Source organism: Rhinolophus hipposideros (assembly GCF_964194185.1).
Source record: "Rhinolophus hipposideros genome assembly, chromosome: 24".
NCBI lineage: Eukaryota > Metazoa > Chordata > Mammalia > Chiroptera > Rhinolophidae > Rhinolophus > Rhinolophus hipposideros.
Window position 1 is genome coordinate 29,375,234 of NC_138070.1, and position 14,272 is coordinate 29,389,505.

A 14,272-nucleotide genomic window follows, 5' to 3' on the forward strand; every position below is an offset into this window, starting at 1 on the left:
CATCTCAGGTGTGACAAGCGTGTAAGGGACGCTGGGAACAGATAAGAGGGCGTTTGGTTGGGCAACTCAGGACTCTAGTGACCCACGAGGGAGAGCTGGAAGCAGGCCAGCAAGAGCCTTTAACAATGAAGAAGGGGCAGCGACTTCTGGCCGCCAGGAAGGCTGGGCCACGAGGCAGGCCTGGTGTTTGTTGGGGTTTGGAGGCCGTGGAATTTGAGACCTAGTGATGTAGACAGGTGGAGAGATTGAAGTAAGAGGGAGGGAGAGAAACCATGGTTGGCCTCAAGGAAGCTGATGGAAGTTCTGTCTTCCAGCGGAAAGAGAAAGGACCCCTTCTTCCAGGAGTGGAAGAAAGCGCGGGGACGGCTTCCGTCGTTGTTGGGTGCTGACCATTAGGTGCGGGGCACAGTTAGGGCTAATGGCCACCACCAGCCCGGTCGTCGCGTCTCACTTCTCCGTCACCTGCAGGCCAAGGGCCTTATTTTCCTCCTTCCCAGGTGGGAGGCGATTCCCCGGAGGCCCGGAGGGAGGCGGGGGCCCGCGGAGGGACAGCGAGTCTGGGAAGGGGCGGCGGCGGGGCGGGGCGGGGCGGGCCCGGGAGGCCACACCCTGAAACTACCTGCGCGGGACGGGACAGGAAGCGTGAGGCTGCGAGCCACCGCGGGGCCGGGCGCCGGGCCTGACACCGGAACTCGCCGCGGGCCGCGCTCCACGCCCTCCGCGTCCCCCGTGTCCCTTTGCCCCGACGGCGATGGAAGCCAGCCGCCTCCGGGGACGACTCTTCTGAGACGCGCGGTCGGCCACCCGGACCATGAAGAGCCATCGGGGCCGCAAGGGCGGCGGGGGCTCCAAGGACCTCGGCGCGGGACTCAAGTACAGCTCCCGGCTGGAGGTGGGTGAGGGCTCGGGGCGGCCGGGCGGCAGCACCCACGCGGGCCTGGCGGCACCCTGACCCGGCCGGGGGGGAGGGGCGTGGGCTTCGTGGGCGCCGTCGGGCCGGGAGCCCCCAGTGCGGCCGGGAGCCGGACTGTCGGAGCGGGCGCCACGGCCCCCACCGCGCGCGCTTTGTCTCGGCCTAGGGACTGCCCCTTTGTGGCCGGGGCGCTGGCCCAACAGGTGGAATTTCCAGTTTGGCGGGTGCCTGGCCGGGGGACCTTTGGTACCTGCCCTGCTGCGCGCCAGCCACCGGGGAGGCGGGAACCCTCAGGTCCTTGGAGACGCGGGATCTCCAAGGAGGACAAGGGACCATCTCGGTTCCTTAGAGGACTGCGCTCTGTCACAGCACCTCCCGAAGGAACTGCGGGCGGAGTCTCAGAGTGGGATGATTTGGGCGAGGAAGGGAGATTTCCCCGGGGGCTTTGGAATCTAGTCCTTAGCCTCTGCGGAACGTTCGTGTTCCCTCCGCGGTCACAGGCATTTGGAGTCCTTTGCAGAGGGCACCTGGGAGACCAGAGCTTTGGTTGCTAAGGACTGGAGCTAAGGACTCCAGGGTGGAGCTCGTCTGAGCTTCTCCAAGAGAGCCTTTGGGATGGTGACTTTGGAAGGGATTTGGGGTTGAACCTGTGGTCTTGAGCATTTTAGAAGACCTGGAATCTGGGAGGCCCTTGTTTGGCAGGAAGGACAATGAGAGAGACCTCTTGAGATATCTCAAAGACATTGTAGAGAGATGGGAACAGGTTGTTACTTTATTGAAGGACACACCTAGGTGGCAGTGCCCAGGCAGGACTTCCACCTCCCTGTCCAGTGGGATCCCCAGGTTTCCTGGAAGGCCAGGACCAACCCTGAAAGGCAAGGGCTGTTCTGTGAGGGAGCTTGGCCACTCTGCAAATGACGGCTGCCCTGTGCCCTGGCTCTCACTTTCTCTAGTGTTCCTCCGTTCAGCAACCTCCTCTCCCCACACTGCGGCCATTGCGCCCATGTTAGGTCAGATTTTGGAGCTCTCCTGAAACAATTCCTTTTCTCCAAGCAGTATCTTAGGCAGCTTGCAGAAGTCTAGATTCTGGGACTGCTGTGGTTAGGTGAGCCCCAAACAGAACTAGTTACTTCCACTTTTCACTCCCCTGTAGGAGGAAATGTGGACTCAACAGGCAGCCCAGAGGCTGGACCTGTGTTTCTGTTGAGCCCCTGCCTGCTTCAGGTGGTGGACGCCTTCAGATTCACCCGGTGGACGCCTTCTATTTTCCTTTCTGTAATTGCCATGTTTATGAACCCTCGATAATTACCTACTGGGGCTCTGGACTCCGGCCTCCTGAGCAGACGGCCTGCTGTTTGGTATTTGTTATTTCAGGGCAGTTTTTCTTCATGACTTCCCTTTCTGGGACTGTCTTCTGCTGACACTGGGAGAGCTGGGCCTTCCTGGACTCTCCTGGGTCACCTCACTGCCCATGTTCCTTCCCCCAGTAGGACCAGGTCTGAGGCTCACCTCCACACCTGCTCTGAGCTCCTAGGGCCTGCTGACATCTCTTGTCACCTGCTAGTCCTTGCTTTCTTGTCCCCTTGTCCCTTCTCATTTTTTTATGTTCTGTGAAACTCACCCATTCCCCACTCCACTGCTCTTCCTTCCACGTACAAGTCTGTGGTTTTCCTTCATACGGATCATTCTGTCTGTTCTCCGGCCGAACTCCATTGGACCAACTCTGTGCCTTGTCCTGGGCTGGGCACTGGTGCAGGGAGGGCTCTCAAAGGCAGGTAAGACATGGCTGTTTCCCTTGAGGGACTTACAGTCTTGAGAGCCATGCTAGGAGGTGTGATGGGACAAAGTGTGTCCTGCAGGAAGTGGCCTGCAGTGCCCAAAGCTCATACACATTTCTCCAGGAAGTCTTCAATCTTCTCCTCTATTCCAGGCCTTACCAGCGCTCTCACTCCCTGAATCACCTGGCGGTGTTTGCAGCCAGGGTCTGCAGACTCTGTGTTAACTTATTCCCGATGAGGAGGTGCGGCTGCCTCCCCTGGATTTGCCCTCTGCATCAGCAGAGCCTGTCTAGAACATGCCAAGTCAGAAAGGGGCACTGTTGCTTCTGGGAAAGGTTCTGTTTGTTGGTACTGTGTCTGGCTGTGCCCTTCCGAAGACTGCTGACTCTGGCCCCTGCTCCACCCCACCCCCACCTGTCCCCATCCAGTGGAAAATAGCCACCTCTGCTCCCTACCATCTCTGGAACCCTGATGCGCTACTGTGTCTGGGGATTGTGTGAGCCCTGCCTGCATGAGAGAGGGTGTGCAGAGGCCAAGTATTGTGGCTATTAAAAAGGCTGGGAAGCCTGCCTCACTGAGTGTCCTGGGCTGTATTGAATATGTAATAGTGGCCATCAAGTTGCATTGGCATCCACTGGTTCCTTCTCAAGTCAGGATTGCCCCACATAAGACTTGGTATGACCCAGGCATAGGAAAACCAGGACTGGGAAATCAGACGTTGCGGGCCTAGACAGCTCGGTTACTCAGAGTCATCTCTGTTAACTGGTCAAACATTCATTCCCCCACGTAACATTTATTAGGTACCCACTGACTGAGCATGTTCCAGGTACAGGGCCATAGCATTGGGAAAGATCCCAGTCACACAGTCTCTGCCTTTAGGGAACACCCAGTGTAGTGTGGGATACAGAGGGTTAAATTCCGTGTGATAAGAACTAGATTCTGGAGAAACCCAGGGTGGACACTTAAGATGGGTATCTAACCTGGGCTTGAAGGGCTAGGGTAGGTGGACGGGGGCCAGAGGCCATCTGTGAAGTGGTGGCAAGAGTTTCCAACATGGATCCAAGACATGGTGCTGCTACTTTTTTGCCAGGTGATCTCAGAGGTGTTAGCTAATCTCTCTAAGCCTCAGTTTCTGGGACTATAAAAAGGGGATGACATATACGGGTTTGTTGCAAGGATTAAAAGGGATACGTTACATGAAAGCCCTCTGTAAGTTGTAGCGTGGTGTACAAATCACACAGTTTGAATTTCTGAGTTGGAAAAGGCCTCGAGACAAACATTAAGGTGTTAGTAGGATACGTGCATGTGCAGAGGCTCGAAATACGGTTGTCAGTGGGGCGTTGACCTTGCCGAAGTGCTGGCTTGCCTTACTGGACACAGGGATTCTCCCTGAGGAGTGTTGGGGAGCAAATTCCAGTGATTGAGACCATCTTCCTATGGTTCTTGTTTTCATTTCCCTCTCTTACACAGCTTCTATGAAAAAGAGCCTGTATGGAAAGGAAAAATGTGCCAAGACCATATGACCGGCTACTCATGCGTTTCTCCCTTTCATTTCTTTCCCTCCCCAATACAAAACAAAACTTAAAAATTCCTTTCTCTTGAGCATGTGCTGTGCTCTCCGAAGGCCCCATGTCCTGGAAGCTGTGTAGGCGTGGGGGGAGGAGTGAGGAAAGAGCAGGGAAGATAGTCAGCTGCGGGTCACTAAGATTGTTCTTTAGGTGGGGATTCACCTCACAGGTGCTGCGGGTGGGCAAGGAGCCTGCCTCCTTCAGGGGGCTTCCCTCCACCTTGGTCTTGGGGAGACCTGAAAAGTCATGGTCCTCATTTAGGAGCTGGGAAAACTGAGGCATAAAAGAAGACAACCCTCACTTGATAGCTGCCCAAGTAAGCAGCCCAAGTTGCCTATGCCCTGTGGGAATCTGCCCAGGGTGGATTATGCCCTGAACAGGCTTGTTGGTGGAGCTGCCATGTCTCCACAGCTCCCCCCCCCACCCCCCCGCCCGGGAAGCTCACTCTGCTCCCCAGGAGGTGTCACTGCCTGTGCTGTGGCCACTGTGGCCCTGGAGTTCCTCTGGTGTCTGTTCCTTTTCTGGTCTGTGGTTCTGCCCAGGCTGTTGGCTCACATCCCTCCTAAGAGAGAAAGTCTGTTCTTGAAAGAGAAAGGAGAGTGTACTGGATCCCTCAAGGGCCCAGGGCCCAAAGATGTTGCTTCTGACATTGTGCACATGCTGTTAGAGTGCTTAGCATACTATTAACCATTGCCAGCATTGATTGAGCACATATCATGTATTGCACCTCTAAATGCTATTGTTACCTTTTCATGGTTGAGGAATATGGAGCACAGAGGGGCTAAGTATTAATAACTTGCCTAAGGTCACAGAACAAAAGCAGTAGTGGGATCAGGATTTGAACCCAGGTATTTTGGCTCTGCTGTACTCTACTTGGAATGCTCTAGTACAAGACAGGGCTGTAAGCCCAATGGGCTCAGGAACAGATGGATTACTAAGGGTAGGAGTTGGTTTGATTTGGTAAGAAACTGAATTTCTCTTAGGATGTTTCTGAGATGCCTGTGGCTTAGCAAAATTAAAATAGCATTTGGTAGTATGGGAATGAGAACGGGAACTTTTGGGCTTCTCAGAGAATTTTCACCATGGTTATCAGTGGTGACAGCATCTTGGAGTTTGCTCAGAGCTCATGGCCAGTAATTGCCTGTTTTTCTTTGTTAAGAACTTTTCTAGAAGCAGGTCCCTGCTTAAAATTCTGTCTTGGAATCTCCTATTTTCAGAATTTGCTTATTCTGTCCAGGTTTAGCAACAGAATCCGTAGAATCCTTGTGATAGTTGTCTAATTGGTCAAAATCTTGGCTCCTTGTCTCTCTTGAGATGGTGGTAATGATGGTGAAAAGGAGAATATGATGACGGTCATTCTACCCATCACTAAATATGTGCACTTCAATTCATTATCTTCGAAGCAACTGTGTGAAAAAAAAAATGCCTAGTTGAGAAAACTGAAACTCAAAGGGTTTATGTAATGGCCCAAAGGCAGAAGTAGAGTAAGAGCTCAAACCTAGATCGGTGAGACTTCAAAGCCTCTGATGTTAACTGCAATGCCATTATACAGTTGTATTCCACAGGTCGTGCTGATTGATGTGTACCCCCAGCAAAATCATAGCACACGTTATTAAACAGCGTGGTGAGCACCAGGCGCCAGCACAAGTCCACTAAAAACGTCTCACACCAAACTTGTCTGGTTTCCCCCTTTGATGGGATTACTCATCTGGTAGACGAGGAGTCCCTCTGGAGATGTGGTTTCAACAAGGCTTTGAACAAAATGTACCTTTGTTTATTACATACATGAATAAAAATCATAATGGAAATTTTAAAATGAAAAAAATCATTCACCCTTCCCCAAACCAACAAATCAGGTTGTTCACATTTTTTCGTGCCTTCTTTCATTCCTTACCCTATATATACGTTTTATCTAGTTTGTTGTTGTGCATATACAATTTGTGTTCCGGGAAAGGCATTCATTCTATCAGCATTTTGTCTGCTGGGCATGGTGGAGGACTGGGGGCTGGAGGACAGTCAAGTCTGGTGGGTTTGTGTCTGTTGAAGAGCTGTGCCCAAGAGGGTCCATTTACACATCCAAGTCACTCTGGGCTACTCCCGACTCCTTCCTGGGTTCTGTGACATTTCTTAGTTAGTAGCAAATCTGATGAGGTTTTGGGACATTTGCTTATCTTTGCAGATGACACCCTCCTGGGAGGGAAAAGCCAGATCTTAGATGACTTAATTATGAGTCAGAAGGACGTGGACAGCCTGTGGGATAGGCTGCCAACAACACAGTTGTGTCCATCTGTCTTAGGAGTAACTGCTGTGCTTACTGCACCACCCTGACAGTGGAAAGAAAAGCCACGTCCCCCACACCCACGGAGATGTGAGCCAGGAGATGAGGAGCCAGTGGAGAGCCAGGATTTTGAGTTGATGCCAAGCTCAGTAAAAGCCCGGCATGTAGTGTAGGCCTCCTAGACTCTAAAATGAATCCCCCCTATATTTTTATTTGGTTATAACTTTAAACATTATTATTAAAAGCTAAACTTATTATTATTTAAAAAACATTTGGCTCAGATAAGTAGAAAGAATTTTAAAATGGGGTAAAATTCCCTAGGGAAGCATTTTACAAATTTGGTATTACTTATGCATGTTTTCTAAAGGAAGTTGTTTTTTTTTTCTTTCTTATTACAAAAGTTAGGAAGGACTTTTTTGTTTCTTCAAGTCAAGCAGTACAGAAATATACAAAGTAGAAGGCCAAATCCTTTTGAAATTCTCTCTTCCAGATTTTATAACCTGTATAAATAGTTTGGTTTATGTTCTCCCACAAGTCTTCTATGCATGTACTAATATGTACCTATGTGGATATTAATATATGTGTGTACACGGATTTTCCCCCAAATGGAATCATAATGTCATTCCTATTCTGCAGCTAAAGACATGGTTGTAATTAATTCATCACACACTTATTAACTATCTTAACCCACGTTAAGATTGTAGAGCAAAGACACAGCCCCTCCTCCATCCTTAAGGAGCAGGTGGTTTATCTGGGGACTTGGAGACTAGGATGGAGGTGTGGTGAGGGTGCTAGGAAACCCGGAGGAAGGCTTCTCACTGAAATGGTGGGGGAAGGGCCCTGCTTGGGAGCTTCTCAGAGGAGACACCTGAAGTGAACTTGGAAAGGAGGGAAGTGCCTATGTACCTTCTGACTTCTTTTTCAGCACTGTATTTTAGGTAATTTTTCCATAGTATTACCTATTCTTGGAAAAACGATTTTTGATTGCTGCATAAACTTTCATCAAATGGTTATGTCATCCTTTATTATTTTATTTGTATTATTTGTGTGTGCTAGTTGAATGTATTTTTGGACAGTTGATGGACATAGAGCAATCAGGATAAGGGAGGTAACTGATGAACAGCCCCCATGGACGCCACACAGGTTTGGTCTAATTTGGATTATGCTGTTGAATTTGGGGTTCCATGTCTTAACAGAAATATTGCTAACTAATAATATTGTGAGGTTGAACCAAATGACCAGAGGTTTAGCGAACAGTTTGATTGAGTGGAGTGTGTTTAAGCCAGAGCTAGAGCAGACTCGGAAGTATTTCAGGAGCTGCCCTAAGCAGAAGTTAGGCTGGTTCCACTGTAATGCTAATGTGCAGGGGTCATTGTGATGCTGATCACACTTGGGGGCAGGAAGAACTTTGTAATACTGGCAATAAATAAAATACGATTTCCCCCAGAAAGAAGGACCCTGGAAGGATGGGAGATGGGAGGATGTCTAAAAATTGTCTCAGCTCTAAGAATCTGATTCTAAGGATGCAATTCCTCAGTTCTCTCCTCGCTCCTATCCTGTTACTTCCTTCATGGGGATTCTGGGTTGTAACCTTGGACGGCTCCCCCATTCCAGGCTCCCTCCCTTGCCAGGGGTGCTTTCTTGTTTGTATATTCAGGGCTTTCACCCAAACAAGGTCTTAGATTTGTAGCTCTATTAACATGCCTGGGAGCTACTCTAGAGGTGGGAGAGGTGTTTCTCTGAATGTGGTCAATTCCAGGAGGCAGGTGTATTTGGGCTTTTCCGCTAACTTCTAGGTCCACCAATGCAGCTGTTAAAAAAGGTTCAGTGAACTATAGTACCTGCGTACCATGGAATAGTACTCAGCAATAAAAAGAAACAAGCGACTGACGCATGTAATGACTCGACTCATGCTCCAGGGATTTTTGCTGCTTGAAAAAAAAGCCAGCAATCCCAAAAGGTTATATACTAGATAATTCATTTCTAGAACATGTTTGAAATGACAACTTTAGAACTGGAGGATAGGTTAATGGGTGGGAGAGCTAGGTCACACCGGGGCAGCAGAAGGGATCAGAATTTTGTCGGTGCTGGTGGATACAAGAACCCACACCATTGATAAAATCGTATGGCACTTAATACTTACACCCAAATGAATACAGGCAAAATGGGAAATGGGAATAAGATCAGTGGATTATATCAATGTTGAGGTATTATAACATAGTTTTACACGATGTTAGCATTGGGAGAAATGGGGCAAAGTGTATAAGGGATCTCGGTGTCATTTCTTACAATGGCATGTCAATCTACATGTACAATGATCTCAACAAAAATTTCAATAATTCAGAAAGCACTAGCCTGTGAAAGCAAAACATGCACTCAGAGAAAAAGAATGAAAAGAAGTTACAGGGTGCTGCTTTTGTTTCTTGTTTCTCTTGTTTTGTTTCTGGGGGAATCTGCCTGGTTGTGCCACTGCAGGAAGATGCTTCTGCTCCTTGAGTCTGGTGACTGGGGCTGGAGAAAGGTGGCAGGGGCTAGGGCCAGGAGGGGGACCTCTGGCAAATAAGGACAGGCTGGTGCAGAGTGTGGGATCAAAGAACCCTGGGAGGGAGCAGGTGGAGGGAGTGATCTTGGAGCTGAGATGGAATTCTCTGGCTGGAATTAAAAAAATAAAAAAAGGTTGTGTCCTGGGGTTAGCTTTTAACTGAGGACTGGGAGAGGACAAGACTGAGAGAGTCCACACTTAGTTGGGGCTGATAAATGGAGCACGTGGCCAGGCCCAGGCTCACACCAGAGAGCCAGAGGGGAGAGAGTGCCGTAAGCAGAACCTCGGGCGTGGGGGGATGGGAGAGGGGACTGAGTATTCGCCGTCCTTCCAGGGTTGAACACAAGTCTGGAAAGTTCCCTGGGTCATAGCACCTGGGAGATTATTCCAACTAGCCTTGGATATGCTATCTAAGTCTGAAGAGAGAAGTCTTTCAGTCAACCGATTCACCCATCATTCAATCAATCAATTGCTAAGTCTGGCAAAGTCAAGGGTGGAGGAGATGGGAGAGAGAAGCAGAACGAAGAGGATCTGGGGCACCCTGACCTCCTTGGGCTGCCTAGTCTGACCACTGAGGCAGTGGGGTATCGTTGATGTCAGGTGGGCGGTACAGGTTGTAAAGGAGGTGAAGTCCCAGGGAGAAAGTTCCGTGGATTGAGGTGGTCTGCAGAGGTTTCCTGGAGGGACTTGGCCTTGGGCTGTGTGCTCAAGGGCAGGTGGGTTTGGTAGGTGGTGAGGGGAGCCACGCCATTCTGAGTGGGCAGGCTGGGACCAGCCTTCTGGTTCCATGCAGGTTTGGGGGCCTCCTAGATGGGGGCAAGGTCAAAAGTGGAGCAGTCAGCCCCGCTAATGTTGAAGTGGTGGAAATTCGTATACAGTGCTGGGCACAGCATGCCCCTATCTAGGGTCCAAGAAGAGGGTTTTGTAGTAGTAGAGTTTTGTAGCATGTTCTTTATTTTCGCTGCGACGGTCATCTAGAGTCGAATGATATTTCCATGCTGCCGACTGCGGCGTTCGACTTTACCCCACGAGCCAGTGTTCCAGAAAGGAAGTTTAGGAAAGCAGATGTACATTTTTTTATATTTTTGTGTTTTTCAAGAATGAATAACAATAGGAACTTTTTATTCTTTAAAGTGAGCATTTATTGTAATAAAATGTAGCACCTTAACTGTATTTACTTAAAAATATAATTATTTTTGACACATTTTGGAGAATAAACTTGAAATCAATTAGCGCAGTGAAAAGGTTTAAGGAAGTTAATCTCTGAGCCTCCTCAATTTTGTCTGGGGGGTGGAAGGGGTCATACTTGTCCCCCTGAGAAGCCGCAGGGTATCCTGAGAAGAACACTGGTTTTGGGGTCAGACAGATATGGATCTGCAGTTCAGCCCTGCCACTTTCTAACTATCTGGGTTTTTGACAAGTTAACCTCTTTTAACCCATTTCCTCATTTTCATTTTCATGAAAATGAAACCTAGTTGTGAGAATTAGAGATAATATGTATTAAAAATGCTTGCCATGACGTTTGAGGTAAGGAGACCCACTAGGATGATCAGGAGGTTATCTGGATGCAGGAAGAGTATGAGAATGAGGATAATTGAATGGATTTCAGAGAACTTAGCATGTAGAATAGAAAAGAGTTGGAGATTCATTTGATTTTGAAGTTATGAGTGAGAAGTAGGAATCAAAGAAAAGATAGGCAGTTCACATAAGTACCTCTTGTTATTCTTGACAATGTGTTGTTTCCCATGTACTAAGCATTTGATCTTATTTTTCACTTAAACTAATTAATTGATGCTGTAGATAGTTCACTCTGTAAAGGTACAGGCAACATCTTATCTGTGTTTGTATCCCCTTACCTGGCACAGTGCAGATACATGTCACTGATAGAAAAATAGAAATAAATACCCATAAAACACCAATAAAACATTAACAATAAAAATTGACAATCCTTTAAAAAAAATGCTTGACATGGCACCAAGATGCACAAAAATAGGGATTATATTTGTCGTGGCCTCTGCCTTTCTCATGGAGCTCTAAGTCAGAGGCGGTGGGTAGGAAAGCCCCTTGGGGACACTCAGGGCATCCTTCTGTGGGCTTCAGCCCACGTGCAGACCCCCTTCTGATGTTGCCCAAGAGAGCAATAGGGCAGGTGTCGTCTCACTCAGTGGTTTCGGAATCTCCTTTGGCCTTTTGTGTCAGTGTCTCAAGGACAGTAGCCCATAGGTCCTCCAGTCCTGCTGCTACTGCAACCAGTCTGTTTATTGTTTTGTTATTTTTGAGGTGTTGTAAGAGCTTGCATTGGAAATAAGATTTTAATGTTTCCAAACTTTTTGGAAACGATTGGAACTTGATGTGTAAACAGAGACTTAGTGTAGATGTGGTCAGGCAGATGTGCTGGCTTTGCTGAGTAAATCGTCTATGGGTTGTGAGTGGGTGGAAAAGCCCCAGGAAGGGCTTTCTTCTCTCCCACAGGCCAGTCCCTGCCTTCCTCAGTGGAGGGGAGAGAGGAGAGGGAAGTGGGGCAGGAGCAGGAGGTCTTCCCAGTGCAGTGAACAGGCGGGCTTTGATTTGTCTTTCCCCAGGGCTTCCCAGAACACATGCCAGGTCTGCTCTTGCCTGGCTCTTTGAGGCCCACAAGGTAGACAGACTTATGCTGTGAAGGGTTTTCTGTTGTTGTTGTTTGCTTTTAGTGTTTTAACTTGAACTTTAGCTGTTCCCCCAGACCAGAGGGAGGAATGGTCCATGCCTGGCTTTGGGCTGATGGCTAGACAATGGGTGGAGAAATCAAAATCGAAGGGAGATGGTATGGTATGTAGGCCCCAGCATGAGTCAGCTAATTATGTTTTATAACACCCCTACTTAGAAGGCTAGAAGGAGTCATTAATCCACTTTAAAAAAAATAAATTTTACTGGGGGAATGTTGGGGAACAGTGTGTTTCTCCAGGGCGCATCAGTTCCAAGTTCTTGTCCTTCAATCTCGTTGTGGAGGGCGCAGCGCAGCTCTAAGTCCAGTTGCCATTTTCAATCTTAGTTGCAGGGGGCGCAGCCCACCATCCCATGTGGGAATTGAACCAACAACCTTGTTAAGAGCTCCCGCTCTAACCAGCTGAGCCATCTGGCCATCCCTCCAGGCTCAGTGGCAGCTCGTTGTCTTCAATCTAGTTGTGGAGGGCGCAGCTCACTGGCCCATGTGGGAATCGAACTGGTAACCCTGTTGCTCAGAATTTGTGCTCTAACCAACTGAGCCATCCGGTCGCCTCTATTAACCCACTTTTTAGAGGGGAAAACTGAGGTACAGTGAGAAATATTTGCTCCAGTGGCTCAGGGTTCTCAGATCTGACCCCTCATCTAGGTCACACCCACCCCAATCCCTCAAAAGGAAAGAAGAGAATTGTATCCAGCAGTCCTCCCCCTAGTCTGTTCTTTGTCCCCTTTTGCAGTCATGTTGAAGGTGTGTGTGGTCCCAGGACCATGGCTGTGTGGGCAGGGCCCTGGGCAGTGCAGCAAGTTGGGGAGGGGCACAAGAGTGAAACCTGCAGGAGCCAGGTACTGGCTGGCAGAGAACCACCGGGTTTCTGTGCTGACAGTGTACCCGAGGTTGGCTGAGTCAGGCCCCTGGGGACTTCTCTTCCTGCTCTGACCAGGTGTGCAGAGTTTTGATTTATTTCCTTCAGTAGCAACTGTTGGCCATGGGTCAGCTTTCTGTTCCCCTAGATGCTTTGGGGTCACAGATCTACAGGTCATTCTGGATCCTCCTTGGGGGTCCTTCTGGTGGGAGGGCAGTGACATGTCAAAGGGCAAAGGTGAGAAGGTGGGCAACAATAGGTAGAGGGTTCAAGGAGGCTACGCACCTCTGAGGGCCTCTGGTGGCAGCCTAAGAGACTCTAGGTGTTGCTTATAGCCTATTGTGGGAGGGCCCCAGGGCACGGAAGCAAAGTCCAACCAAGCAGGTATGTTGCTTAAAATAGGTGGACTGAAACTGTACTGTGGATTGGCTGGCTCCTCTCACTGTGATGGGAAATGGGTGAGCCTGGCTGGCAGCCTCTTGGAAACAGGAGGCCGAGTTTCTTGAACTTTCAAGTTCCTAATAATAACCTCGGGCACTTGTTGAACTTTCCAGATCCCAGGGCCCTGCCCCTGACACTGTATCAGCATCTCCAGGAATCTGATGCTGGGCAAGCACTGTACTTGTTTTTGTTGTTGTTGTTATTATTATTGCTGTTGTTTTTCATGCCCAGACTAGTCTGGGACATGCTGGATTGGTACGATCAATGGGAACCATAGCCTCTTGTGGGGTTCTTCAGAATCTGGCTACTTGTGAGATCAATTGTCGTGGGCTGGGGAGTGAGTAGAGAATTCTGATGTGGGTTGTCTTTTCCTGTCGGTCATCCTGTGAAGAAAAAACCGAGTGTCCTCTCTGTGTTGGTCACTATGCTGCACCAGGATTACAAAGGCTGCAGGACGCATGAAGTCTCACCCTTGGGAGCCTGCACGTGGGCTGGCGGCTCTCTCCACAGCTGCCCAAGTTTTCCAATGTGTGGGTGGCAGTTTAACCGGAGAGAGCCCATCCTAAATAGGGCTTCTGTGAGACAGGATCCCTTTATAATCAGCCACTTGAAACAGAGGGCTTTCTCCAGTTTCACCTCTGGTATCTCGGTGTTGTGCATTTCTGCTGGATGACAGATACAGCGTTAGTTTTTAGAATTCATGCCTTGCTCTGTCGTCTCAGGTGGCGTTGAGTCATGCTGTCTTTCTGGGGATTCTGGCCAGGATCTAACACAAACTGGCATCAGGGAGTGGCCACGAGAGTTAAGCTGGCTGTGTCTTTCTCCAAAGGAAAGCACCTTTGAGCGTCACAGAATACCTCCTCTCTGTGGAGAACCATGGCAGATGCTCAGACTGTGCTTTCTTGCTTGAACAATCTCCGGGATATTCTATGGTTCTCATGACCATAGTGACAGTGATGATGTCATGGAATTGAAATCTGTCCCGTCTGGTGGTGGGTACACTGAGTCACCCAATGTATTATAAGTGAGGAGCACCTACTACAAATCCACGGCCGAGCTGGCAGTGGCACATGAAGCCAGCCACCTTTGTTCTAGTCTCAGGTCTGAGCAATACACCTTTGTCTCCAGCCAGTGACATCACCCCTGCCCCTTGACCTTGATCTGTAGCAGGTTACCAGTTGTCATG

The 14,272-nt window shown here is 49.1% G+C and overlaps 1 protein-coding gene across 1 annotated transcript in view; it reads left to right on the top strand.

Annotated features, from left to right (window-relative positions):
* Positions 1–621: 621 nt before the first annotated feature.
* Positions 622–14,272, top strand: part of ST14 (ST14 transmembrane serine protease matriptase) — a 41,999-nt gene continuing 28,348 nt past the window's right edge. The window contains exon 1 of the mRNA XM_081037719.1: positions 622–892. Coding sequence (XP_080893845.1) covers positions 812–892 — 81 coding nt within the window. The 5' untranslated portion in view covers positions 622–811. The remainder of the gene's footprint in view (positions 893–14,272) is intronic.